The sequence below is a fragment of the Bipolaris zeicola genome (genome assembly GCF_000523435.1).
Source record: "Bipolaris zeicola 26-R-13 unplaced genomic scaffold scaffold_80, whole genome shotgun sequence".
NCBI lineage: Eukaryota > Fungi > Ascomycota > Dothideomycetes > Pleosporales > Pleosporaceae > Bipolaris > Bipolaris zeicola.
In genome coordinates, this window is record NW_006912129.1 from 1 (window position 1) to 27453 (window position 27453).

Sequence of the window (27453 nt, forward strand, 5' to 3'; positions counted from 1 at the left end):
TGAGGCATCGTTTGTCGTACATGAAGTTCGCGATGCCAAGAAAAAGTGGCACACTCGGTGGGGTGGCACTCTCGGTGGTGGAATACGTTATCGATAAAATGTCTAACATGGATCGCCTCACGTGACTCTGGGCAGTATTGTAGTAAGAATGACTTGCAATAATTGAAAATAAACACTAGTGTCGATTATTTCTACATATTTCAGAAGACCAAAATATTTTGGATTGTTTCTATCTCATTGGCGGCAGCTGCTAGAACTCACAATTGATACTTGCTGCTCGCCCTCATCGCAAGTGCTTATGACTTACTGGAAAAATTGACAAGGAACACAAAGCGACACTATCAAACTCTGCCTTCCTCTCTTATTTACGGCCGTATGGAAAAAGGAGCGAGCGACTGATCATGACCGGGGATCCCTTGAGTACGCTGTACCTAAGGAGCCATGTTTTTTCGGCGAGAACCATACCCCACAAGTCTTCGTATGCTTCGCAGAAATCCCCACGCACGGCTGGTAGCAGCCGGAATCTCTTGACCCATTGAGCACCGGTTCCTGTTGCCAAGGATGGCTGCTTACTCCACGATTGTACTACTAGATGCTCGGACATTGTTCGTTGTAGGGTTGATCTTCCGTCACGTTGTCACATGTGGTATAAAGTTTTGCTTTATAGCGACGGAGAAAATGTACCGAGGCGTCTTTGTTAATTAACAATACTTGAAAATGCATCGGCAGTCTAGTTCAGTCAGAGTATGGGGAAACCACCCCTGTTCACTACCCCGCATTTTGAGCCACGCGGGACTACCCAAGCCAATCCGTAGAGGCAATACCTCCGCCGTTAATGCATTGACAGATGACAACTGGCCAAGCTTCGGATCATCTACGAAAAACGGATTGGGGACTACACTTTGTTGACCGGGATAACGATGCCGTACTATCCATCCCACTACATACGTCACCACACCAAAGTGAATGAAGCGCATTCTCTCACACTTCTTCGAAAAAAATCCTGCCCAGAAGGCAGAGAGCAGGAAAAAATTACAGGAATGAATTTCTCTACCCTCCATTTTATTGCCGTTGGCACTATTCGCGAGACTATATTTATGGTGTGCCAAATTCGTCCGTTCAGTGATTGCTAGCCCCATGACCTACGAAGTAGTACGAGTAAGCGCCCCAAGCCATGTAATAATAGCCCAGCCCTCTTCTGGATACTTCCCCTGGTTGATGTGTAGCGCGATCTGATCTGATAGGTTGTATTCATCGTTTCTACAAACCCTACTGCTCACGCGAGGCTGATGGAGGGTACTCCACCCAATAGAGGCTGACCTGCACTCCAGGAACCAGGGAAGTATCTATCGGAGCAAGGTTACTATTAAGATCACGGTAATTCTGGGAATCGTATCGAAAGTCCACAGGGAGTCCATCACATGGACATCGTCGATGTACCTTTTGCCCGAGGTTGGTGCCTGAGAAGGGACTTGCTTGCTTGTGAAATTGCATCCACCAAGTGGTTAAGTACCATGCTACTTGGCCGTTGATGAGAAAATAACAAAGCTTTTCAACTTCACTTTGTGCCATAGCAGGGCTTGTGGAAAAGAGTATTCCATCATGAAGTTTCTAGCGGCCCTAGCTCTCCTCCCATTGGCCTACGCGGCTCCAGCGACCCTCGCCAAGCGTGCAAACCCTACAGTGATTGCGCCTTTGCCCAAAGCCACTGTTGTCGGTGTCGACGCTCTAAATGTCGAGTCTTACAAAGGAATACCTTATGCAAAGCCACCTATCAACCAGCTACGACTCAAGCCGCCTCAGCCATTGACTGCCGACCTTGGAACGGTTGATGGTACCGGCCAACCAAAGGCATGTCCCCAATTCCTCCTTAGCGTAGACGGTTCAAGCATTCCTTCGAATGTTTTGGGAAACATACTCAACATTCCCTTCTTCCAAACAGTCACCAATGCTGGAGAGGACTGTTTGACCATCAACGTTCAGAGGCCATCCGGCACAAAGCCTGACGCTAAGCTACCGGTACTTTTCTGGATCTTTGGCGGTGGCTTCCAACTTGGCTCAACTCAAATGTACGATGGAACCAGCCTGGTCCGCGAATCTGTTGAACAAGGCAAGCCCATTATCTTCGTGGCTGTTAACTACCGCGTCGGAGGATTTGGCTTCTTGCCTGGAAAAGAAGTCCTCCAGGACGGCTCCGCTAACCTCGGATTGCTCGATCAACGACTAGGATTGGAATGGGTTCAAGATAACATTGCTGCCTTTGGTGGTGATCCAACCAAGGTCACAATCTGGGGAGAGAGCGCTGGATCCATCTCAGTGATGGACCAGATGCTACTTTACAATGGTGACAACACCTACAAAGGCAAGCCTCTCTTCAGAGCAGGAATCATGAACTCCGGATCCATTGTTCCTGCGGATCCCGTAGACTGTCCAAAGGGCCAAGCTGTCTATAACAAGGTAAGTTCTCCATTAGTCAAGCACATGCTCTTGACGCTAATTATATGACAGGTTGTCGAGGAAGCTGGATGCAAGAGCGCAAGTGATACTCTGGCATGTCTCCGCACAACCCCATACACCAAGTTCCTTAATGCTGCCAATAGCGTTCCAAGCCTCGCATCTTACTCCACAGTAAATCTGTCCTACCTTCCACGTCCCGATGGAAAGACTCTTACAGATTCACCCGATGTCCTGGTGAGAGCCGGAAAGTACACCAAGGTCCCCTTCATCGCCGGCACCCAAGAAGACGAGGGAACATTATTCGGCATTTTCACCCTCAACATCACCACAACCAGCCAGCTTACAAACTACTTCTCTACCCAGTTCTTCAACAGTGCCACTCGGCAACAAATCGAAGATCTAGTCAGCAGCTACCAGACCACCACCGAGGATGGAGCACCCTTCCGCACCGGCTTGCTCAACAACTTCACTCCCCAATTCAAACGCATCTCCGCCATGATCGGTGACCTGACCTTCATCTTGACCCGCCGCCTCCTCTCCGAGATACACACCCAAGTAAACCCAGGCGTGCCCTCATGGTCCTACATCGCGACCTACAACCACGGCACCCCACTCCTCGGCACGTTCCACGCTTCAGACCTTATCCAAGTCTTCTTCGGCATTCTCCCCAACAACGCCCGTAAGACAATCCGAGGCTACTACTTCTCCTTCGTCCACAACCTCGATCCAAATGTCGGTAACGACTTTGACAACTGGCCGCAGTGGAGCCAGGGCAAGAAGTTGATTAATTTCGGGGCGAATAGTAATAGCTACACCGACGACAACTTCAGGTCGGATTCGTACGATGTGGTGAAGAAGAACGCCGATAGCTTCAAAGTCTGAGCGCTCGACTGGGAGTATTCCTTAGCTTCTTCGTAGTGGTAAAAAAAAATCTCATTTCAAGTGTTCCTATGTGATTTGCGCGTATAATGTGTGATTGAAACAATTAGTGCTGTTTGGGGTGGTTGTCTGTGCCCTCACTGCGCTGTTTTTTTGACGTAACTGTTGTCGTTGGATATTCGTCGCATCAGTAAGCTCGACTCTGCTGCCTCGGCACAATAAGGGCGTATTTTCGTTATTCTCTCCAGCATTATTCCCGCTTGTGATACGTCGAGAACGGGATGGGCCGTCCAGTTTGCTCCAAGCTGATACCCTGGACCAAAAGAACGTGATTACTAGCATATTGCTGCAACGGCTACTTTTTTTTCATGTTGATAAAAACTGCTCGATGACCATCCCATTCGAGTTCCCAGACTTCAACCTAGATCGTCAACATTCTGGTATTACACGATAATAGTGAGGCGCCAATGAACTTGGCTCTTCATGCCTCAATGATGAGGATGACTAGCTGGGAAATTTCATGTTTCACGATACTCCTCAAACGCAAAAAAGGTGCCACGAGCCAGTCGTCTTCGACTCGACTACTCAACACCATCAAGCACAAAAATATTGCAAAAAAGATGAAGCGCATACAAGCTCCGGCTTTGACTCAGCCGAGGTTTGAACTCGGGACCTTCAGTGGGCCTAACAGGTTGTTAGACTGACGTGATAACCAACTACACCACCGAGCCTTGTTCGATGGAAATTTTGAAATTTGCAAAATTAATATAGAAACAATTGCACACTAGTGAGCTCAACCGAATGTTCAGTTGCCTCAGTGGCTTCTACGAGGACTGCTGGTAGGTTGTGAAATTTTTGCATAGCGCGGGGTTACTGTAGCGGGTCTGCTTGAACAGCCCTGCTTCACTACTGAAGGCTTTCCTTCTCCCCGAACTTTTGGTACAAATGACAAGTTGAGGTCCCAGGTCTTGCCCAGTAGCTTGACACGTTGGAATAGTTCTGGAACTTTGAGTTCAATGCATTTCAAACGGCTGTGAAGTAGTTTGGCGCGTATACGCGGTTCCCTATGACGGTGACAGCAGACATTCCTCGTCTGTGCCACCATTGGGAAATTCCGCCACACGTGTGTGATTCAAGAGGGTTGAAGTGCATCGTGTTTCAAGTCGGCGCAAAGTGTTCCGTTGAAACGGCTGATGCATGTGCAGGGTATTTCGAGATCTCCTTTGATTCGTGCCATTTCTGACTAACTAAGATCGGAATAGTTTCCAGCATCGCGCAGTCCCGGGTACCGCTCGGAAACCTACCGGTCGGAAACGGCGCGCATATAAGCTTGAATAGAGTTTGGCGCTGCATTGCCATCATGGCAACTACCCGTGGGGACGTACCCGTCCTCTGGAATTAAGTATCAACCGCCTTGGTACAGCTGGGCGGATGCTTGAGCGCGATATGAGTAATGAGAACAAGTTCTCGATGTATCTCGGCAAATGGTCTTCGGAAATATACACGCGACCACTAGCAGGGATCCCTTTTGGTGGTGGCAAAAACTGCCAGTGCAGGAGTTTGAAGGTCGAGACTGCGCGCAGAGGGGAATTGAGGGAACCCCAGACAACCACTGCCGTCTCTTGCTGCCTTTCTCCTTTCCTCGCCCCCGCCGCACTACTTTCCCCCCTCTATAGGGCCTGACACGTCCCCTGAACAATGGCAGCTAAGTCTGATACCAAGCCACTGAGCCTTAATACCTAGAGTATATCTCAAAATGGCGATGGAGCTGCAAGAACGATCGACGGCAATGTAGACACGCGTCAGCCAAACGCGGGCGCGCGTCAGTCTCCGCAGATGGTTGCCCATTCACAAGAAGCAGCACCTCAGGCCTCGATATCAGGCCCCACTATGTGTCTGGAGAGGGAGCAATTTCAGCGGCCTCCCCATGGGCCAAGCATTTCAAGTGTTGCAACTTAGTTGGATTTAAGCCATAAACGGAGTCACTTGGCTCCACAAGTCAACAATACGCGAAGCAACTGTCACGTCTTGGAATCTCCCACTGCGTTTCCGAGTCGTAACCCTGGTACTCCGCTCCACGCAGCTAAGACGCCAAGTGTTGCGTTGGAGGCTTAGCCTTTTCAAGCACATCGCCGAGCGATGTCAGTCTGGATTCCAATCACCCTCAGACGAACACCTACGAAATCCAACCACCCATGCCTGAGGCAACGGCTATTGTTACCTGTTGCGGTAGGTGACCCCCCCAGACGCCTTTTCGCTAGAATCTCCGCTTCACATATACTTGGCAGTTCAGCCTCGTGGAGCAGCGACAGGCTTGGAAACTCAAGCATTGCTGCTCAGCCCGCGATTTACAGGTGTCATGGCCTTGGGTTCAGCTTGGCAACACCTATAGTTCTCCGTGATCAGTCACTGGGCTTGACGTCTCTAAGGGCAATCTGCTTGCCAATGTCCGTGAAGCAAGGCTGCTATGCGATTACTATCCAGTGTTGATTCGAATTGTTGCTACTATCCCTACACTAAACAGTTGGACTATAGAAGCGTCTTACCAGTCTAACTTTAAGACTACCTATACTCCACAGCGATCATTGAGGCCCCCATCAATATTGAGGCCTCGGCCTTTGGTGAGGCCAAAGAACTTGGCTATTGACCCGCTTTGGGTGTTATCCCTGTGCATTGAATCCGCCAGCTAGCATGAATTCTGCACTAGCCTTTCCTTACAACAGTTCTAACCCAACATCAAACAGTCGAGGAAGCTTGGCAACGCTGGTCGGAGAAGTAAAGCTCTGCCATGCTGTGCTTGTAGGACTTGGCACAGCTTCATTAAAGTTTCATACCACTTTGAAGCTGGTTAACGTATCTTGGCAGAGGATGTGACAGTGCTCGTCCGTAGTCACTGTTGAAGTTGGGTATACACAGTATAAGAAGATGTTCAATCCACACTCTTCTGTTCTTCAGTCCGGTCACTCACTTTCACTTCTTCACATACTCTTCATTCACTATCCTCGCCGTGCGAAGTAATTTACTTACTACAATCACCTATTCTATATTTTTGTGAAACATCACTACCCGACAACTCCTATCTTTTACTCTTTAATCGAAAGATTTCAAAAACCCAAAACCCGCAAACATGCTTCCTCAACACATCCTCGTTGCGCTCGTCGCCACCGTCGCTGCCGTCCCCCTTAACATCAACTTGGGAGCCTACTCGCCTGCCTTGGTGGTCGGTGATGGTGAAATCTCGCTGGGATCAACAGAATCAGCATCAGAACTGATGGCCACATTGGCTTCAGGAGCAGCAGCAAAGGCTGGAGGTGAGGGCGCCGCTCCCGCAGCTGGCGGTGAACAACCTGCAGGACAACCAGCTGAAGGTGCACCAGCCAAACGATCCAATCTCCGTCGCGCTATCAACGACATCCTCGCCAAGCGCGCTCCCGTCGAGCCCAAGATGGAAGCCGTCGAGGAGGCCATGCAGTGGATCAAGCGCGATCTCGCCGGCTTCAACGCTGCTCTCGGCTACGCCAAGGAGGCCCTCAAGGACCAGCCCAAGGTCGAGCTCGGTACCGAGAACGCTGGTGTCGGTATCATTGTCAACCCTGGTGTCAACGTTCCCGCTGGCTCTGCTGCTGCCGGTGGCTCAGAGAAGAAGGAGAAGCGCGACGAGGTCGTCGAGGAGCAAGATGCGCCCAAGATGACCCTTGTCGCCATCACCGAAGTCTAAGTGATATAACTATTACCTTGGCTTTTTTCCCCTCCATCGGCACTCCTTTTTTCCCCCACTCGCAATTACAAGATTTTACCGAATACAAATCGGTAGCGGGATGATGTTGCAACGGACTTGAGCGCGGAGTTTTTTTGTTTTCTTTTCTTTTTACCGGCGAGTATCACCAGGTCTCATGTATACAACAGATCTGGAGACTGAGGAGTTTTTCACGGATGGTTATGTATGGATATTGATTGTGGAAGGAGCCCTAAAAAAACGACGCTTGGATTGTGAATGTGTTAGAGGATTTAAAATTTTCAAATCTCAAATCTTTTGATGAGGAATCCCCTTTTTTCTTGCAAATTTGGCTTCGAATCGTGATGAATCTCCGGCCCTCTTGGTAAGTCGACAACATCACAAGCATTTCTCCGGACATTCGATAAACCGCAGATCCAGATAACTTCATAGCAGGCATTGGTTGACAGATGCGACTGTTCGCCCTGTTATGCGGTGGAGTCGCGTACGTACCCAGTGACTTACCGAATCTAGCAAAGCTGTGATCCTTGAGACGTGATACTCGTCACCTTCCATGTTCGAATTAAGCTACAGACCCAAGTCGCAGCCAAGTCTCAGTAACGTCGTACCGGTTCTTGGCAGGCTACCCACGATTCATGGTTCATCGCGGACCATGAAACATACGCTTGGCGGAGATACGGGTGGCCGAATGCGGGATTTTCTTCTTCACGAGCAATAGTAAAATAATTATTAAGATTGACGGAGCCGGATGTGGTAATTCCATGGATTGAATTCAACTGTTGATGGCAGTCGGGGAATTCCCGCCGCCACAGAGGTGCTGTTACGAGTAAGGAGCCTTCTGTCTCAACCTTGCGTACTAACGACGCTGCCAGAACTTCCAGCTCTTCCCCCTATCCTTTTTTTCCGCACTTCCAACCACATTACCAACCACCTTTTGATCCATTTGGTTGAGCTTATAGTTTTTGAGGAAGAATGTCAGTGGCAAGATAGGCGCAGCGCAACAAAGGGCACCAATGAGGAGATAACGCATCGTCTCTTGGTATGCCCTGTTGATCGCGATGCGAACTGGTGAGCCAGGTGGATAGGTGGTGTAATCCGCAGCCACTGTAATACTACCGTAGATTGTTGCCCAGTCTGCTGCATTTGCTTCAGGGAGGTACTGCTGAAGCTTTGCAGGAATGTAAGTTGACCAAATCGCGCCAGAGATAGCTGATCCAACAGCGCCACCAACTTCAAGGAGCGTAAGCCACACGGTCGTTGCCGCTGCAACTTGTTGATGCGAAGCCGATGCTTGGACACCGAGTTGTACCGGGACGTTGAGAAAACCACCGCCGATACCGATCACAATCTGAGTACCTACAAGCGTAGCTGTAGACGCGTCTTGCGTGCGGTAGGCTAGCATGAGGCCCATCCCCAAGAGGTAGATGGCAGATCCGCAAGTGACATAGTACTTGTAATGGCCTATATACTTGATCATGAGTGAGACCACGACCGACGAGACTGTCGAACTGAAGCTGAATACTCGTGTGATATAGCTGGCGGCAGTGAGGGACTCGCCCTGAACGATCTGCAGGTAGGAGTAGAAGTACGGAAAGACCGACATGTAGAATGCCACTGTCAAATTCTCAGTAATGCCCAGTTGTCAAGTTTGGTTATGACTTACTGAAATAGAAGAATGCGATCAAGACACCCGCGATGATGGTTCGCTCCTTGAACAACCCAGGTGGGAAGAATGCGATTGGAGCTAGCTTCTTGCTAGTCTCCCACAACGGAAACAAGAGTAGTAACACACCGCCAACTACAAGCATAGCGATCATGCTTGGGTTGGTCCACTTCCCGTCGGCATTTGGAGCTAGTGTAAGTGGCAGTAAGATCAAAGAGATGGCAGCAGCAAATAGTAACAGCCCACCAGCATCAAGATCAAACCAAATGTTCTTGATGACTTGAAAGGCGCTACTACCTCGGAACGGGCTAGGGACTTCGAACCCCAATTTCTTCGCTCGCCGTTGATTCGTGAAGAGGCTGACTGCCAATGGGATGAAACAAATCGGCAAAATGATAGCCCAGATGCCGTATCCCCACCGCCAGGTAGTGTTTTTAAGAATCGACTGTCCAACCTCTGGTCCAGCCCAGGTCGTCCACAGAAAAGGTAGATCGAATAAGGTTGAGAATAGTGCACGGTTCAGCAAGTCCGTGGTGTCGGCTACGAAAATCTGCTGCAAGACCTGCAATCCGTTGAAGCCAATCGACCAAAATATTTGTGCTCCAGCAAATGTTTGAACGCTATTGGAGGCGGCCTGCATTATATAGCCGAGAGTGTACAGAGTGACGATGATAGTAAAGGACTCCAGGCGACCGAAAACATCGGCGATCTTTCCCGCTGGAGGTTTAATGACGGCTACATAATTTCATTATTGGCTGCTCATAGACACGAAATGATGAGTACTTACAGGCAACCACACCCTGTACAACGGTGACGGTAGAAACCAGAGAATGCGCAGAAAAGGCACTTGTTGCAAATGGTACCAAGGCACCCGTGACCTGGATCTCGAGGGAGGTGACGTTGGCGATGAGGAGAAGGCTGGACACAAGGTTAGTTTGTTGACAATGTATCAAGAACAACCAACTTACGAGACATAGGCGACGATGAGCGATGCCTTTGTCCACGCCTTGCTCACAGCCTCGATGCGCTTTACACCAGCCTGAGTGGTACCTCGACCCGAAGTTTCGCCCGGAAATGTTTCATGGCCGTAATCCGCATCTTTTCCAAACTCTGGATTATCAGTTCGATTTTGAAGAACTTGGCCATCAAGACCCTCATCAGGCCGCATCGAGTCCCTCATAATCGCATCCAACAAAAAGAGATAGTCGAACCAGTGGTGAAAGAGAGGGCGCGTCGAAAATCGAGTTTTCGCGGAAACTCCCAAGACAATGGTACGGCTGGGACGCTACTTTATCTGATCGACCCTGCTTTGCAACCCTGCTGATTCACCCGAACGGGTTGACCGACAGCGGTGTGCTATTGGCAATTCATTTTACCGCCAAGGAGAGCGGTGACTTGGCCGACGAGACTTCCACCACGCGACCATGCCTCAGCCCATCCCGCGAGTCTGTGCGATGACCACATGGCGCACCTATGTACCGTGTGTTGGAGTCTTATAGTTCGTCCACTAGTAATAAGCTCCATCTTATCTGATCTTCCTGGCTGGAGAGGGTTCTTGGCCTGAATGGTGGCGGCTTGGAACGCCGAGACTAGGTGCAGACTAGACTTGATGATTTTTCCCTGGGCGGCCTAAGAAAGTCGTGTTTCGGCCAGGCCGAAATCCATTTTATGTCTGTTGATGTTTTCTTACGGTAAGTACACTGCAGCTGTCAGCGCTGAATGAGGTTACGTCAAGTGTCAAAACATGTGGTGTGAGGAGACACAAGACCAATGCAGTGACCCCCGAGCTCTTTAAACATTACCTTACGCGTGGTCATCCCATGACATGGCGCTGTAAGACCCAGAATTTCCCGAACAAACACTCAGCCGCCCACTCCTCGCAACATTACAGTATCGTAACCTGCCAAAGTCAAGGATCCAGGATCGTTGTTCAGCCGAATCATCCGAAGCGGGGTTGTCTTCACGTGCCTCAAGCATGTCATCGACAACACCATGCCCAGTCGAAAAAAGTTGACAATCCTTGAGTTAACGCTCATGTATTTCACAATTTCAGAATGCTGATGATATACGTATATGCTCATTAGGTTGGCCATGAGGGCCAGGCTTGCCGTATTATGTACATGACGAACGAGATGGGACTGCTCTACCTCACCGCAGGACAATCCCAGCAAGTGATTGAGCCCAGTATCTTGATTACGGCTCGATGTCCTTGTCCTTCACTGTCGATTCCCTGTTCGCTTCCCCAGCAGTATCACTGTCTCCAGAACTCTTCTCTATCTCTGCTGCACTGGCGCCATTCTGGACACCATTCTCGCCGCTCGCAACCTCCTTCTTCAACGCCAACTCTGGATTCAACGCCTCAAGCTGCTGCCTTGTCTTACTGTTCATCTCTTCAAGACTAGGTACCACCCACTTTGAGCTTTCCCAAGGCTTGACTCCCATCAAGTACATCGTATCGATCTCCTCCAGGGTACGGCCTTGGCCCTCGATAACGAAGAAGTAGACGATGAGGCCGCCAAGTACATTAGTTCCAGCAAAGACATAGCCGTAGCGGAAGTCGATGGCTCCAGTAATGAATGGGGTGAAGAACGCCAGTAGGAAATTCCAGAACCAATTTGATGCTGTTGACAATGCCATGGCTTTCGCACGGTAACGGCTGGGGTACAGCTCACCACAGATTGTCCAGCTAGTCAATCATCAGCAATTGACGTCTTAAGGAAGGAAGATATACTCACATCATCGGGCCCCAGGTCGTAGCAAATCCAAAAATGAAGAAACAGGCGAAGCATATCATAGCCGTTGCCGCACTCTCCGTATTCTCTGGGTTCTCTCGGTCCAGCGAAAAGTGGCCAACAGACGCAAAGATCAAGAAGCAGATGAACATCCAGCACGAACCGGCAATGAGTGACTTGCGGCGGCCATAATGTTCAACAATATACAAGCCGTAGAAGGTGACCCCGAAGTTTATGCCGTTCTACTAATGATTAGTCTGGACCTCAAGCAACTTCTGGGATCAGGAACACTAACAAGGATCATCTGTGTTACGAAAGAATTCTTGATACCGGTACCCGCGAAAACAGTGGTGCCGTAGTAGAAGCTTCAAAGTGTCAGTGTAATCTATACGAACAGGGGCAGATACTAACAAGTAGTTGGCTCCTGTCAGTTGTTGGAACATCTGCAATCCCATACCAATCGCAATACGATACGCCATCTTCGGCGCCGACCACATCCCGATCCATTCCTGAATAGGATTATTGGTGATTTTGCTCTCAGCTTCCAACTTCTCCCTCATCTCCTCGAGTTCCATTTGGATGGCGTAATTGTTTTCGGGTACACCATATACCTCGACCATTGTCTTGGTAGCTTTGTCCACTCTACCATGGCGGAAATTGAAGCGGGGCGTCTCGTCGAACCATAAGATACCGACGGCGAGAATCGCAGCGGGTACGAATGAAAGTCCCAATGTGATAAGCCATGAAGCCTTTTTACCAGATTGGTGCTTTTCAGCTGCATAGTTGAAGACGGCAGCAAGGAAGATACCAAAGGTGATCATGAGCTGGTAAGTTGAGATGAGAGCGCCACGAATATGGCGCGGAGCCGTTTCCGCCTGCACGTCATTAGCCTCCGGTACATCTGCCAGTCACCACAACTACGTGTATACGCACCTGATACATTGGAACGAGCAGACTCATGGCTCCGACTCCTAGACCAGCAACAAATCTGCCCATCATGATCTGATACCATTTGTCGGTTGCAGTCATTTGTACTATGAAACCCACAGAGAGAATGCCACACCAGGCAATGATACTCATCTTCCTACCAATCTTATCTGCGATCGGTGCCGCAATGAGCGCTCCAAAAAGTGTACCAATGGACAGCAAAGCGACAATGAGACCTGATCTCACGTTGGAGAAGTAAAGTTCACCATTGCGGTGTCTCTGACCGAAGCGACGTCGGAAGTCGACCATCTCCAGGAAACCAGAGATTTGACCAGTGTCATAGCTGCGCAACCATAGATGTTAGCAAAAGAGCAAAGTAGTGCAGTAATAGAAGGAGAGGAGTAATGAGATGGCATAGTGAAGAAGAGAGAGAAGTATTCATACCCAAAAACAAATCCTCCCATTGACACCAAAACTCCCATCCCCAATCCCGCCCTGGTCAGGCGAGGCAACGGTGTATTATCATATCCAGCATGCTCACCCACCCACCGCGACGATTTCTCCACCGGTCCACTACCCGTCAACCCCTTGATCTTCTCCCTTATTTTGTTCATTACTATTCTCCTCTGTCAAATCTTTTGCTAACAATTAACTAGTAGTAGATCTGAGTACTGGTTCAAAAAAAGAACTCAGGCGTAACAAGGCATCTTGCGGCTCTTCTACATTGCGTAACCCACCCCGCCTTATATACCTGAGCATGAAAGCAGGCAACCCATTTGTCAACTCGGAATCTGGGATTCTAATTCGCTCTTGTTCATTGCTGACTGCATGTTCATTCGTTTTCTTTCCCCGCTTCCTGGACCCCCCCCGGTGGCCACGAGACCGGGTGTTGGCTGGTGTGCGATGGCGATGGCGACGTGTGTGTGGGGCGGAAGGGTGCGGATGATACTGTAGTAATACTGCTGATTCGGTGCATCATGTGGCTCTGAAGAACCGTTCTTGAATCGTTCCTGCTGGGGTGGTGTGATCGTGGTTTGGACGGTGCTGGGATGGAATCTGGGGGAACGCGAGGAGAGCGAGATGAAAAATTACCAGACAATTGTATCAACACTGCTCTTCCCATCTTCCCATCACATACAACGAATTGTACAAGAACACTATACTACTACATAAACCCAATGCAGTAACTATCCAATATAGTACAACCCCCGATCCTCAGCCCTTCCAACCCCCCATATCACCCCCAAACCAATCACCCAACCACTGACGTCACACCCCGCTGACGCGCCCCCAATCAAAGAAGCTACACTCTTACAAAGCTTACCCACCGAAGCATTTTTCCCTTGACAAACCTTCTAGAAGCCCGTTAAGCGGGTACGTAGCGTGACACAACCGGGCGGGCGGCGTATCCGCTCGCTTCCGGTTCGTACATGCATACATGGTAGCGAAAGGGTTCTTAAGTATCACGACACCAATATGACAGCATAGCTCATGACGCGGCGTAGAGAGGGAACGTGGGGATTGGACAAACGGGGTGGCGAGGAAGAGGTGTGGAGTGAGATTTTGGGCCTGGGAGACGGAGAAGAGGGGGGTTTTCGGTATAGTGCAGGTTGATTGATGGGATGAGATCGAGTGCAGATGTGGGTGTTTGGGGAGGTAGGGTGATGGGAGGGGAATGTGAGGTTCTTGTCCGGGATTCGTCCAGAGGTCTTGAGTGGTTTACGCAATGGCGGTGTCTTTGATAGTCTTGTCCTAAGTGAAGGTAGTACAGGAAGATGTATGCAGTCTGCAATGCATATCATAACTCCAGAACCAGAGGCTTTGGTGTATTATTCGCTCAATTTGAAGGGACAATGCCTTTGGGTGGTATCCGAGTCTATGGCAACGTATAACCACCATCGATAACCAGATTCGCACCCGCTATGTCACTAGTTAGCTTCCATATATCTCAAGTAAACCTTAACGCAGCATACTAAAAAAACAGGAGAAAAAACAAGGGGAAGATCAACTCACTCATATAGCTACTCGCATCACTCGCCAAAAACACATACGCCCCCTTCAACTCACCCGGATCACATAGCCTCCCCGCAGGCACCATACTCAACCACTTCTCCCTCCACTCCCTCGGATGCACATCCAGCATATCCGTATCTATGAACCCGGGAGAAATACAATTAACACGCGCGAAGTCCACCCACTCGACACTCAGACACCGCGCTAGCTGCACGACAGCCGCTTTGGACGCATTGTACGCAGCCTGTTTCTGAGGTACATTGACCAAGATGGCGGAGACGCTGGCAGTGAAAATGACGTTGCCGTGGCCCTGAGCTTTGAAGATGACGCCAGCAGCTTGTGCGGTGTAGAAGGCGCCATCGAGATTAATGGACATGATGTGGCGCCATTGTTCCTCGGTGTAGTCTTCAGCCGGACGATGATTTGCGATGCCTGCATTCGCGACGACAATATCTAGGCCGCCAAAGTCTTTTGCGATTGTATTGATGACGCTAGTTATTTCGTCTTTGTTTTCGACAGAAGCCTTGTAGGCTTTTACTGTTGCGCCGGTGCTGGAGGCGATGCGCGCGGCGATGGCGTCCGCGTCTTTGGTGCTCAAGTAGAGGATGGCGACGTTGGCGCCTGCTTCGGCGAGAGCTTGCGAGGCTGCGAGACCGATGCCTCGGACACCGCCTGTCACGGCGGCGGTTTTGCCCTTGAGGGAGAAGAGGGAATGCACAGGGGCATCGGTGTTGGATGGTTTGGCGAGAGGCATTGTGGATGTGCAAAGTTGCACTGAGGGGTAAGAAAAGTATCGAAGATAAGTTTTCCTTATCGAAGGATCAGTATCTCGAAGTGGGTATACCTGCTCTTCTTTGAATTCATACTGGCTTCAAGTGCGTTGGCATAGGACTAGGGAGTGCGTCAAGGATCCACCCCGCATCAGATTGACGGACGCCATCCACTCCAGCTCCCCCCGCATTTGGACCTCACAAACCCCGAATCTTGGCCTTTTGTACAGAATTCAACAAGAAAATTGATACTATTGAACTCGAAAAGCTTCATCAGTCAGTCTGAGCAGATAACATGTCATGGATTGGAAGAACAACACAGTGTTTTGTTGTTTGTTGATCGTCTCTTCAAGGATCACGTGGTGTTTTCTCTGCGAGGAAATATCTAAAACTGAAGGGAAATCCGAATATTTCTGACTAATGGTGAGCCGTGCATGATGTAAAGCTTGTAGAGAAAGAAGACGCCTCCGATCAGCAGAATATGGAGATGGTTTGAACCTTGCTCCATATCTTTCACATTCGGAATTGCCTGTTGAGGAAGTTCCGTTACTATACTTCAGCCTGACGAGAATCGTGTATCAGCGAAATATACTGAACATGTCTGAGCTCGCTCCCCTTTCGTTGATATCAAAACTCGAAATGAAACCAGCAGTGAAATATCTCAGTGATAGACCTTAATGCGGAGGCATAGCCTTCAAGGCATGTAGAGAGTAAGTCCAAAATGGTTGTACATAGCAACAACTATAAAGGCACATGTCAGCTGCGACTGCTGGACCAGCAAACAACTTCAGTGCATTGAGCACTAAACGCATGTTCTTCCACAAGAAGATATGAATTCGCGGTACAAGCTGAAATAGGCATTCGAGTGAACCTTCCCTATATCAAGAACGCCTTAGAATGGAGTACTATACAGCCAGCGTCCATTGTCTGGTAAAGTGATATCAAGGTTGGATACAGGAGGCACTATGCACGAGGAAGGTTGCACGCCAGAGTGCAGTAGTCTCAACATTGCAACATATAAACCGAGTCCCAGGTAGCCGGCCCTATTTTCTTCCACCATCAGCTATTCAATGCCATCAGCTACCCGTTCACCGTCAGCTGACAAGGTAGAAGCATGTGTGCCGCCAACATCCGTCTTGGCTGGAGCGCTGCCCTACAATTGCTCATCCCAAGTGAAGTCGGGCAGGCCAGAAGGCGGAACCTCGATCGAAACACCGATAAGCGAGTCACCGTCTTTTGCATCCGTGATCGCATCGTGGTGTTGGGCAAGCGCTCCTATATCGCTGCTGTGGGCTGCTTCTAAATGCCGCATGCGCGCTTCAGCGGCTTGGATGTACTGCTTGGCCCGAGCGATTTGGGCTGTGATCGACGAAGCCGTTAGTCAACCCGAGTCAGGTTTTTGCGTGTCAATGGCGTTCTGCTTTGCTGTTCGTATAGGTAATGTGTAGGGGGCCTTTTGCAAGGCTCGTATTCGGGCAGTGACTTGGCACATCGGGCCTTTCGTCGGCAACACTTATTGCCGACTTGGTTGTGGTAGAGGTCGACATCTTAGAGGGTGTTACTGCTGTTCATATACGTGTGACATCAGGCTCGAGGGCGGTGGTAGCGTTGTAATGAGGTCTGAGATCGATTGATAGTGTTGCGGGGTTGAATTCAGGGTTTACTGACTAGTAGCTCAGGGTGTTCCGGGAGGCGAGTCATTCCCTTTAAAATCACGATACGGATGATCAGCATACAGGGCCTGTTCTCAGAGGCAAAATCATTTTACAAGGTTGATGAACTCTGTGATGTAAATTTGAATGCTGATTGTTGCATTACGTACAGTCATGCCCCAAAACGCCCCGACGCCTGCTTCCATGCATAGTAAAAAGCTTGACCGCATCCCTTATGCCTTTGCTTGTGACTTCTGCCATTTGACAACCCGTTTCTTGATGTCTGCTGCTGTCTGTTGCATGGGATTGAGTTTGAGGTCTCTCGCCATCTTAGCGTAGTCGTCGCCGTACTTGTTGACCAATCGTTCGACCCACTCTTGTTCTCGCTGGCTCTGGCCTCTGGGTGCTTTTCTCGCGCCATTCATGGCTGCCTCCTCCAGCTGCTTGATGACCGGGTTCTCCGGCTCATCCGCTTTGTGTTCAGGTACCATTGCGAATCCGTTCCACTGCATTTCCTCGCCATCCTCGATTTCGACTAGCGGGTCATTGAGTGGGTTGTTCTTGTTCTCGAGCGTACCGACGACTCGAAGAATGGCACCAGTCTCGGGATCGCGCTCGACTTCAATCTCTTCTGTTGGGATGTTCTCAGGTTTCTTCGCTTTGGAGACAATATTCAGAGCATTGGCAGTGCTGCCGGCGGCTGTGTCGGCGCGCGATGATTTTTCGTCGTTAAGGCCAAGGAGAGCAATGGTCTTTTCTGTGCCGCCAGTGGCATGGTTGAGGCGGGCCGTAAGGCCTAGACGGCGATAATTCTGTGATAGTGTTTCTTTCTGGTTCCTGAGGCAGTGGTTAGATTTCAGAATGATGTTGAGTGCAAAGGCGCATAGTACCAGTGCTTCGCTATGATGGGATTCTGCAGGATCTTCTTCTTGGACGGTCCCTTTTGGCGCTTCTTGGGGATTGAAGACTTATTCTTTTTCTTCTGGAGCTCGCGACCCATGTCTGCTAGATTGGAACGTGGTTGGGGGTATGCGGGGGGTGGTTTGTTGGAGGGTCACGTCGCGAGTCGCATGTTCCAAAAGTTTTGGCGAACTTTCTGCGGCCTCGGCGCTAGTCTTATCGATAGGCGGACCCCCGAAACACGCCTGAGGCCACTGTGCAGTTGCGCCCACATGTACACTCTGAGCGACCCCTTAGCTCACCAATTCAACTTTCTACCACCCCATATTCCGGCATTGAGATCAATTCACGTGCCGTCATGGTGTCGCGTCGCAACAGGACCCTTCTGTCCCTAGCAATCTTTCTCGGAGTGCTCGCTTGGAACGTGGCTGCTGCAGCAGTCAAGGGCGAGACAGGCACCCCAGTAGAGAACCTGACAGTTCACGATATTGAGGAGCAGTTGCAGGTACGATACTCACCCTATGCGCCAACCCCCTCACCGTGTACCGAGAGCCATTATAGTACAGCTCATCAAAACTTGAACAAACAACGACACCCTCGTGTTGCATCTCCCAGCCAGCATTGACACGCGTCATTAGGAATGTCCCCTCGTGCAAGCTCTCAACCAGCACAAGGTGGCCTCGAACCCCACCACCTCTTCCCTCACCGCCCAAATCTTCGCCTTTCTCTTCCCTGGAAGCCCTGCAGTCAATTCCCTGCTGGCAACTCTCTACATTTCTGGTCCCCCCAACTTCCTCCTTGCTCTATGTCCGCCCAACATCGACCCCTCGTCACTGTCCGTCATGGTGGCATTCGCCGTAGGTGGCCTGCTGGGTGACACGCTCTTCCACCTGCTGCCAGAGATATTTCTCGGTGAAGATGAGCCCAACTCTGTCAAGTTCGTCATGGTGGAGCCCAACAAAAACTTGCTGCTAGGCGTTGCCATCATGGTAGGCTTCATCACGTTCGTGGCCATGGACAAGGGACTGCGCATTGCGACTGGAGGTGCGGGTGGACACGACCATTCGCATGGGCACTCGCATGATAAGGTGGATGCTACTGCCAAGGCAACGGGGGTCGATGTCGACGGATCAAAAGACGCAGTCCGCGCTCGCAACGTCGCTGCGGACAACAAAACTGCCAAAGCAAACGTACCACCAGAGATAGAGAAGGAGATCAACGCCAGTGTCAAGCTTGGTGGCTACCTCAATCTCATTGCGGACTTTACCCACAATATTACCGACGGTCTCGCCCTCAGCTCTTCTTTCTACGCATCACCTACAATCGGCGCCACAACCACTGTAGCCGTCTTCTTCCACGAGATTCCCCATGAAGTTGGCGATTTTGCGCTCCTGATTCAATCTGGCTTTAGCAAGCGCGCAGCCATGGGTGCTCAGTTTGTAACTGCTGTTGGCGCTTTCCTGGGAACATGCATTGGCATTGCTGTACAAGAATTTGGCGGAAACTCTAGCTCTGCTGTCTCTGCTGGCCCAGGTCTCATGGGCACCAGTCTCCAATGGGGAGATATGTTGCTGCCCTTCACTGCCGGCACCTTCTTATATGTTGGCACTGTTGCTGTTATTCCCGAGTTGTTGGAGACTGGCCCCAACAAGGGTCAGGAATTAAGGAAGACCCTATTGCAGTTCTCTGCAATGTTCGCTGGCGCGGGCATCATGCTTTTGTAAGTCTCACCATTTCCAACAATGCTAACCTGAAACCCACGCTGACCTGCCCAGGATCTCTTGGGACTAGCCTTACAGATGTATCTACTTGGCACCCGACAGATTATCAAACTCTAAGTTCTCGATCCGAGCTGTGAACGATGCGTATTCCAGGGTCAGCGTCTCGCGTTTCCCAACATGTATGTACGCACCATGACTCGCTGGTCAGATAGAGGTGCTGCTTATGCAATCCGTACAATCCGTAGAACGATTTTCACTACATCTTACATCATATCATTATACCGCCGGTGTCTTGGGACATCGGCCAAGCCTAAAACGTCTCACACATATATAGCATGAACTTGGTCGAGTCTTTCGGACGCTTCTATGGGCGACTTTGTGTCTTTACTCGCAGCAGGTGCAACCATCGCTTGGGTTGAGCCTGAAATGTCGTCAACCTAATCCAAGATCAAGACACAAAACATCAAACATAAGCTTCGTGGATGCACCGGATGCGCCACAGGCATTTCGGGCGTTTTTACGGCCGTGACAAGAACTCTACTCAGCAGTGAGTGAGGTCAGCTCCAAGAGCGCCTAGTCTCAGCCGTCAGCACCATTCACTTTGGAGGCCAATGCGCTTCAGCCAGTGCGTTGAGCCAGTGCGTTACCCCGGATTACATGCCGTCCGTGTTTTCTGCTCGAGTCGAATCAAATCTCCCCCTGTGGCAGCACGTACGGCCACACTAACTTCGTGCAAATGCCAAGCATCTTGGGTAAGATGACATCTCATACTTGTTTGGGTAAGGTGAATCACGTCGAAGCCACTTCCTGCGTCGCACTTAGCGAACAAGCCAAGCTCTAGCACAGAGTGTACATTAGCGCCGCCGTCTTACCGCTCCAACGGGCACGAACTAGTTGCTTACTAGCCGCAGTTTCCTATCGTGCCTATGGGCCGCATGGCGGTAATGCCACAGTCAGATTTATATCGGCCCTCTTCGTGCAGCGATCGTCACCTTGTTGTTTTCATCCCTTCTCCCTCTTCGTCCTAGAGGTTGCAATTCCACTGGTGTAGCACAGCAACTACAACGTACTCCATTTCAGACAAACAGCAGGCAAACGATATAACATTTCACCCTCTCACATTTCAGCATCCTCGTCTACAAGAGGGGCTCATGCTATAAAAGAGCAAGGACACAAAGGCAACATTCTCGACCAGAACGATATGCGTCTCGCTACCGGACCAAACCTCAAATACACACCCGTTTACCCACCGTTCGTTCCAACCCTCCTCATCTGCTCTTGCATCCTATTCTTCTTCTACCACCTCGTCCCCTCCTTCACCACCGCAACCGATGACATCGTCACCCTCCTCGTCGACAACCTCAACCTGCATCCCTCAGGAAGCAATGCATGCACAAAGGAAATCGGCACCGCACAATGCTGCAGCCTCTTCCTTGACGCCACGCCCTGCCTAGATGAATGCAGAAAATTCCATGTCGACCGCGAAACGCTATCGCTTACACTCGCATACGACAATTGCGCAAGCCAATGCTTGGCTGAGTATCATTCTTCTTGTCCCAGCAGCACCACTAGATAAAGCATCACGTACAGAATGCTGGAAGGAAACACTCAACCCCTTCGCCCACGAAGAATCAAACCCCGCTTATGTCGGCCTTATGAAAAATATAATACGTCACAACTCAATCAGGCCTCCCTATATACAACACACAACGCACACACTCCCTCCCGGCAAATGAAAGTACGGAGGGGGAAGGGGGGGCGGTGCAAAAATAGTGGGGGGACGCTTGCGCCGCACCGCCAAGACTGCGGCGCAGCGCGTGCTCCGGTTAGCTCGGCACGTTCCCGTGTGGCTCGTGGCTGGGCGGTGCTGGGGAACTGGTATTATTAGCCAAGGGGAAGGAGCGTTGCTGGGGGAATGGAGGGATGGAAGATGAAGGAGGTGGGGATGGATGGGTATCGGAACTGTGGGTTAGATTGAGGGCGGGTGGGGAAAATGAGAGAGGGGTTGGGAACATTGGGGACAATGGCACTTCTTGGGATAAAGGAAGGCACACACTTGGAGTGTGGAGTCATAGATATGGGTCAGGACCAGGGTCATTTCCATGACGAAATTGGAAAATTTTGAATGGGGTTTTGTTCGAGATTGAGTAATGCTGGTGTCTTTCAGCTGAATAGGTGTAAGAGTAAATTCTACATGTGTTTCCATATGTGCGTTCTTTGAAGCGAAGCAAATTCTTTTGATCTATATGCTTGGGAGTTCTTGGTGGAAAGGAGATGTCTCGGAGATGAATGCTGGGCTATTCAGCGCTTCGTAGTTGTGGACAAGAGGAGGAATTGTGCTATGGGATAATGCAACATTGATATCATGAGCCGTCTTTTAAGGTCAGAAGCAAATGGATGTTGTGAGTTATTTACTGTGCTATGATTGTGATGGTGGGGCTGGGTGAGTAGGGCGAAGGCAGATGTTTATCTTGCTTGTGTTATGGATAGAAGGATATCAGCAATTTCACTCCGATCAATGGGCATTGGGTTGTAAGCTAGATCGAATGAGATCATGGGTCATATTTAGACTGGGGCGTTATGTGTTGTCAAGTAGTGAGATCGATTGGCAACTACACTTCTCACTCACTGCTGACATTGATCAGTAGCTTTGACTCTCAATTGCCTCCGAGATCCCCTGAAGACATTTCTTCTCTCACTCATGGAACTGATTAGCGCACACATCTCTCTTCTACTGTGGGGTCTGATTGAAAGCCACCCCTCACTACTTAAGACGGAACAGTGATTTTTCCATCTTTCTCTCACATAAACCTGTGCCCAGTCTCCAACTCCCGACTCCCTTCCATCACCTGCAACAAGCTCTTCTATCTCTACCATTCTTTTTCCACCAACCACCAACGATACTACAGCAATAATAATATGGCACCGCCAAAGCCAGCCCCTGCCAGCTCGGCCGTCCCATCGTCGACACCAAATACACCGCACTTACCTCTTCGTTGCGGAACATGTAAAAGTCCCTTGGCTGATCCAGACAAGAAGAGAAAAGGTGACGGGTACTATAAACACTGCAAGACGTGCCGTGATAAACTTTCAGTATCCCGTCAGCAACGGCGAGATGGGGCTCATAAGAGAAAAGCGAGTGATACGGCACCTAATGTACCGAATCAAAAGCCCCGCACAAGCAAGCCGAGTAAGACAGAGAATCATCATCAGACTACTCCTCCCAGAGCTCACAGTACTCCCAACGCTCCCAGCAGTCCATCGAAACACCTAGCGTCGGAAACCTCTTGCAACTCGGTTAAGCAGGACGTCAATCTGCCGAGTCAGCTTCCTAAGCAAACGATTCACGGGCTTAGTAAAAACGACTTCACTATCATCAACGATTCAGCGCCCGGCGTACGAAAATGTTCAGTATGCTCAGAATCAATCCCAATCCCAGATTTCCCTCACCTTAGCTCCTGCAATCATACACCAGACGTATGCCACAATTGCCTTCTTCGATGGCTAGATCAGGAAATGGTTGCAACTCAAGATATCCAGAAGATACGATGTCCAAGCCACTGTACAGGTTTGATTACCTATCAAGATATACAAAAGTATACCTCGGCCGAGGTATTTAATCATTATAACGAATTATCCCTGCGCAGCTTCCTTAGTACCCAGGAAGATTTTATATATTGTATTGCACCAGGGTGCTCTTCAGGACAGATACACGACACTGCTACATTAGGCGAACGAGGTCCGATATTCCGATGTGTCGGTTGTGGATATCGGATGTGCACTGCACATACGCCCGTGATACCGTTTCACGAGAACGAGACTTGTGCAGAGTATGATAAACGTACCGAGGCTGAGCAAGCACAAGAAGAGGCCAGTGTTGCACTGCTTAAAGAGAAAGCGCAGAAATGTCCAGGATGTGGATCTCAGATTGAGAAAACGACGGGATGTGACCACATGACTTGTAAGACTCTAAAAAACTCTGAATAATATACTAAATATATATGCTAAACTTCAGCAGGCAAGTGCGGGTTCGAATTCTGCTACGTTTGCCGCGCACCATATGCGGGTCCGCGAGGTATCCGCATGGTGGGTAATTCAGCTCATCAGGAAGACTGCCAGTATCACACTACCAGACTCCCAGCCCATCCAGACGCAGATTTCGGGTCTTAAACATGATTTGAAGCTTATATCATGGAGTCGAGGGAAGATTTGCACGGGGACATCTATTCGGCATTTGGTGTACATGGTACCCTCCCTCTTTGATCGAGATTTACTCTTCTAGTGATTCCGAAGGTGAATTTCTGCCTTTGGTTACACCATGCTTTTTTAATATGTCAGTCTACCAGGGCCAACAAAAGCATATCTTGAAAATAGTGGTATTTTAGGGACGGAGAGTAATTCAAAATGTGCAAGGACCAAGCGAAAACGTGTCCTCACCTTTGTGCTTTTGTTACTTTGTACGTGATGCGGACTATCTCATTGTATTGACTTAAGGCCACTGTCAGCACCCTTTGTTCGGTTTTCGCACTGCAAAACATGCTGGCAAATACAATCTGCAAACTCTGGAGATTACTGGTACTCTCTGGGTAGAAATAGTGAATCTGACCGTCGCAGACTCATCGCGCAGATCATGGCGAGAAAAAACAAAAACAATCCGCGTGTTCCTCCCTGGGTGACACCCAAGCCATATTTTAAACACGCCGCACGAGCCTTCAAAGACGCACATAGACCACATTGGACTCCCAGTATGTGATTCTACGATAAGAACAACTCTTTACTAACGATCTCAAGTCCAATTACATTACACGATAGAGACAATATGGGATGGCGACCAACTCACGCGCGATTACTATTCGGCACGCAAAGGTAAAGATAAACTGTATGGTTTGCCTCCAGGCCGCGACATAATACCAGAAAACCCCTACAACGTGCAGGACGCTACTCATGCAAGAGTCCATAAGACTCTACCACTACGACGTGATGCACGAGGAAATCCGATCCCTCCTGCGCCAGCTGCACCTCCATTACCTCTACCTCAACCACGACCACGGAACAACTACCCCTACGACTTTTGGCCTCAAGAACCTTGGCATCCTGATCCAATTGATGAAGCACGAGACATGACAATGAAGTTCGTCTCGCAAAACACAAATATCTTTCTAGACTAAGCCTTGCCAGTGGCCGGTAAGAGATGAAACAGATATGCGTGGAGCGAAGTGGTTGGGACATGGATCATATGGCTGCGCGGGATTATGGTGCCAAGTAGATCCAACAAATGTAATTCAAAGAGTGAGTTATCGTGTGTCTTATCGCGGAATAGTGAATACATGCTAACACATACGCTCCTAGAGATTCGTCATCAAAGAAGCACGAATGAATAAAGGCGATTGGCGAGATCCCCTTAACTGGCGCGACCAAATCCCACGAGAAATCCGAATCCACCAACTCGTCGACAACAACCGCGCCAACGATGTTTATGGCCATGGTACAATCATTGAACACTACGGGTACCGACTGATGATGCGCCAGCGCAGATACCGCATTTACCTCGCCTACTACGAAGGCGGAAATCTCTATTCGGCACTATGTGATAGAATGCCCGATCTGGAGTTGATGAACCTTTTCTCACCGCCACCCACTCTCGAAAGCAAAGACCCCGAAGGCTACCATTGGGACGTTAAACTACGCTGCTACAGAGCCCCAGACGTTAAACTACCCCCCATACTACCCGAGCGACTGATCTGCGACATCATCGATTCCCTCGCCAAAGCATGCCAGATTCTGCATTTCGGGCAAGTTGACTACGAACTCATGGCTCCAGGAGCGAAAAGAATCACGCACCGTGACATCAAACCCGACAACATCTTCATTTCCCCTTCTGCCACAAAAGCAGAATTCCCAACATTCGTTCTTGCAGACCTTGGACTCGCATTCTACTCGCACGAGAGAGTCGAAGACGACGATCTAAACTATGGGGACCGCGCTCCACCTGATAATCCCGACCAATACACCTGGTCCAACGAGCGATTCGACCACCGCTACGCGCCCGAGTTGTACGAGAAAACACAAGAGAAGAATCCGTATCCGATAGGTTAAAAAACCGATGTCTGGCAGATCGGCGCCGTTCTCTTCTGGCTGCTAACCAACGGCTTCGAGGATTCCATCCACGATCCCAAAGCATTTTTAGGCCTCCTCCCCGACTACATCTCGCGACCGGAGCGTTGCCCGCCGATAGAAGGGCACATCATCAATGATAGGTTTGACTATGAAGCGCATCCGACGTTGTTGCGGTACGTGCCTGCACTTGTAAAACTTTGTGCCCGATGTGTGAATTGGGATCCGCATGATCGGCCGTCGCTGCTGGACATAAGAGAGGAATTAACCCAGATTTTGGATGCGGATCTGAACATGAGCGTGGATAGGGATTACGGGCCGTTGATGCCGAGTGAGGAGAAGGAGTTTATTATTGGGCAACACTATCCGTATTATCCTCAGGGGGGTTTGTAGGGATTGAAGAGGATCAAGTGGTTACGTTTTTTTTAGTGATGTTGGTTAGATATGGAAGAGTATGGAACGCTTTTGGGAAATGATAGGCATGATAGTGTACGATGAGGTGTTGGATGACTTGTACCTGCCACACATGTGTCTTTTACGCGAGAGATAATGAGATTATGCTTTCTGAATAACTGTTTGTTATTTTTCTATCAATTGTGTCTATCAGCGACTTCTGAAGCAAGAGCGATATGGATATGGGCGAGAGTGTCTTGTTTGGTTGTTTGATTGCATACTCAACAGCCAAGTGGCATCGCATCATAGTTCAAACTTGGTCCCAACTAGTTTCTCACTCAACTCCCAAAGCTTTTCAGCCTTGTCCGGATCAGTTGCGTGTGGCGCTGCGTCCCGAATTTGGCAATCATCGAGGAAGATTCCCTGCTCTACTAAACAAACGTCAGTGCTTAGCCTTTCATGCAGAAAGCCTTGGGAGGCTTCATACTGTTCAAGGCCGGGTCCAGTGCTGCTACTAACACTGTTGCGGCGCCTTGGTCAAGATTCTTTATCAAAGTCATTGTCTTTCCAATTGCTATTAGCTCCTCAGAATCAGAATCAAGATCACGACTCATGTTGGTTGGTATCGCTACGCACGTCAGAGAGAACTTCTGAATTGTTGTAAAAGTGAATACTTACCTCCGGGGTGAAGAGCGTAGCTCTTTATCCCTTTATCCCCAAGCCTTTTGTTGATACCTATGGAAAACAAGATGTTTGCAGTCTTCGATTGGCCGTATGCTGCAAATCCGTGGTATCCATTGCGGCTTGGGATATTAGCAAAAACAGGGGAAGCGGGCGTGTATCTTTCTTCTTCCGGAAGCTCCTCGTTGCTCTTCTCGAAATTGTAATCTGAAAAACGAATGCCACTCAGGTGGTGACCCTGCGATGAGACGTTGATGACACGTGTCGCCCCCGAAGTAGTTGATGCAGCGGACTTTAGAAGTTGGGGTACAAGAAGGTTGGTGAGTAGGAAGTGACCGATGTGGTTGGCACCAAACTGGGCTTCGACGCCCTCCGCAGTCGTCCGACGAGTCTTGGTCATAAGGCCTGCATTGTTGATGATCAAGTCAAGGCGATCTGTTAACTGCGAGATATTGTTCGCAGCCTTTTTAATGGAGTCTTGCGACATTAAATCGAGAACCACAATTTTAGTTGCAGTTCCGGGGTAGGCATCTTGTAGGTCCTTGCGCACTTGCTCAAGATTCGATTCGGTGCGTGAGGCGAGTATCAAGAGGGCTGGTGCCTGAGAAGCGAGCGAGAGAGCAACTGAAGAGCCAATGCTTGTTGGAGATACACCAGTGATCAGAACTATCGACTGTTTAGTTGAATACCTAACTTAGTGTGAGGCTCGAGCAAAACTACCGTTCTTTCCACGAATTTGATCTGCAAAGGCTTTGGCAACCTCTAGCCCGCCCGTTTCCTGGTTCCATTCTGGATGTGTCAAAGTCACCATGGCG

General features: G+C 49.6%; 10 protein-coding genes across 10 annotated transcripts; 6 read left to right on the forward strand and 4 right to left on the reverse strand.

Annotated features, from left to right (window-relative positions):
• Positions 1 to 1602: 1602 nt before the first annotated feature.
• Positions 1603 to 3339, forward strand: COCCADRAFT_26495 (uncharacterized protein; the record flags this gene model as incomplete). Its single annotated transcript, XM_007714382.1, has 2 exons — positions 1603 to 2457; positions 2509 to 3339. The coding sequence occupies 2 exons, from the start codon at positions 1603 to 1605 to the stop codon at positions 3337 to 3339; spliced, it is 1686 nt and encodes a 561-aa protein (XP_007712572.1).
• A 2136-nt stretch (positions 3340 to 5475) lies between these two features.
• Positions 5476 to 5826, forward strand: COCCADRAFT_96999 (uncharacterized protein; the record flags this gene model as incomplete). The annotated part of the gene is made up of 1 exon (XM_007714387.1): positions 5476 to 5826. One exon carries the CDS (start codon positions 5476 to 5478, stop codon positions 5824 to 5826), a length of 351 nt encoding a protein of 116 aa, XP_007712577.1.
• Positions 5827 to 6463: 637 nt separating this feature from the next.
• On the forward strand, positions 6464 to 7054 carry COCCADRAFT_97002 (uncharacterized protein; the record flags this gene model as incomplete). The annotated part of the gene is made up of 1 exon (XM_007714388.1): positions 6464 to 7054. One exon carries the CDS (start codon positions 6464 to 6466, stop codon positions 7052 to 7054), a length of 591 nt encoding a protein of 196 aa, XP_007712578.1.
• Positions 7055 to 7928: 874 nt separating this feature from the next.
• On the reverse strand, positions 7929 to 13008 carry COCCADRAFT_37030 (uncharacterized protein; the record flags this gene model as incomplete). The annotated part of the gene is made up of 10 exons (XM_007714389.1): positions 7929 to 8696; positions 9190 to 9470; positions 9523 to 9653; positions 9704 to 9910; positions 10933 to 11421; positions 11471 to 11709; positions 11763 to 11832; positions 11879 to 12342; positions 12401 to 12737; positions 12839 to 13008. 10 exons carry the CDS (start codon positions 13006 to 13008, stop codon positions 7929 to 7931), a joined length of 3156 nt encoding a protein of 1051 aa, XP_007712579.1.
• A 1262-nt stretch (positions 13009 to 14270) lies between these two features.
• COCCADRAFT_26499 (uncharacterized protein) lies at positions 14271 to 15161 on the reverse strand (the record flags this gene model as incomplete). The annotated part of the gene is made up of 2 exons (XM_007714383.1): positions 14271 to 14314; positions 14408 to 15161. 2 exons carry the CDS (start codon positions 15159 to 15161, stop codon positions 14271 to 14273), a joined length of 798 nt encoding a protein of 265 aa, XP_007712573.1.
• Positions 15162 to 17062: 1901 nt separating this feature from the next.
• COCCADRAFT_97000 (uncharacterized protein) lies at positions 17063 to 17829 on the reverse strand (the record flags this gene model as incomplete). Its single annotated transcript, XM_007714390.1, has 2 exons — positions 17063 to 17666; positions 17720 to 17829. 2 exons carry the CDS (start codon positions 17827 to 17829, stop codon positions 17063 to 17065), a joined length of 714 nt encoding a protein of 237 aa, XP_007712580.1.
• A 258-nt stretch (positions 17830 to 18087) lies between these two features.
• COCCADRAFT_96990 (uncharacterized protein) lies at positions 18088 to 19453 on the forward strand (the record flags this gene model as incomplete). The annotated part of the gene is made up of 2 exons (XM_007714391.1): positions 18088 to 18234; positions 18368 to 19453. 2 exons carry the CDS (start codon positions 18088 to 18090, stop codon positions 19451 to 19453), a joined length of 1233 nt encoding a protein of 410 aa, XP_007712581.1.
• A 1198-nt stretch (positions 19454 to 20651) lies between these two features.
• COCCADRAFT_96979 (uncharacterized protein) lies at positions 20652 to 21026 on the forward strand (the record flags this gene model as incomplete). Its single annotated transcript, XM_007714392.1, has 1 exon — positions 20652 to 21026. One exon carries the CDS (start codon positions 20652 to 20654, stop codon positions 21024 to 21026), a length of 375 nt encoding a protein of 124 aa, XP_007712582.1.
• Positions 21027 to 22369: 1343 nt separating this feature from the next.
• On the forward strand, positions 22370 to 25957 carry COCCADRAFT_37035 (uncharacterized protein; the record flags this gene model as incomplete). The annotated part of the gene is made up of 8 exons (XM_007714393.1): positions 22370 to 22640; positions 23349 to 23411; positions 23469 to 23536; positions 24078 to 24195; positions 24263 to 24585; positions 24620 to 24739; positions 24800 to 25541; positions 25629 to 25957. The coding sequence occupies 8 exons, from the start codon at positions 22370 to 22372 to the stop codon at positions 25955 to 25957; spliced, it is 2034 nt and encodes a 677-aa protein (XP_007712583.1).
• A 303-nt stretch (positions 25958 to 26260) lies between these two features.
• On the reverse strand, positions 26261 to 27449 carry COCCADRAFT_97004 (uncharacterized protein; the record flags this gene model as incomplete). Its single annotated transcript, XM_007714394.1, has 4 exons — positions 26261 to 26388; positions 26445 to 26585; positions 26636 to 27304; positions 27359 to 27449. The coding sequence occupies 4 exons, from the start codon at positions 27447 to 27449 to the stop codon at positions 26261 to 26263; spliced, it is 1029 nt and encodes a 342-aa protein (XP_007712584.1).
• Positions 27450 to 27453: the final 4 nt, after the last annotated feature.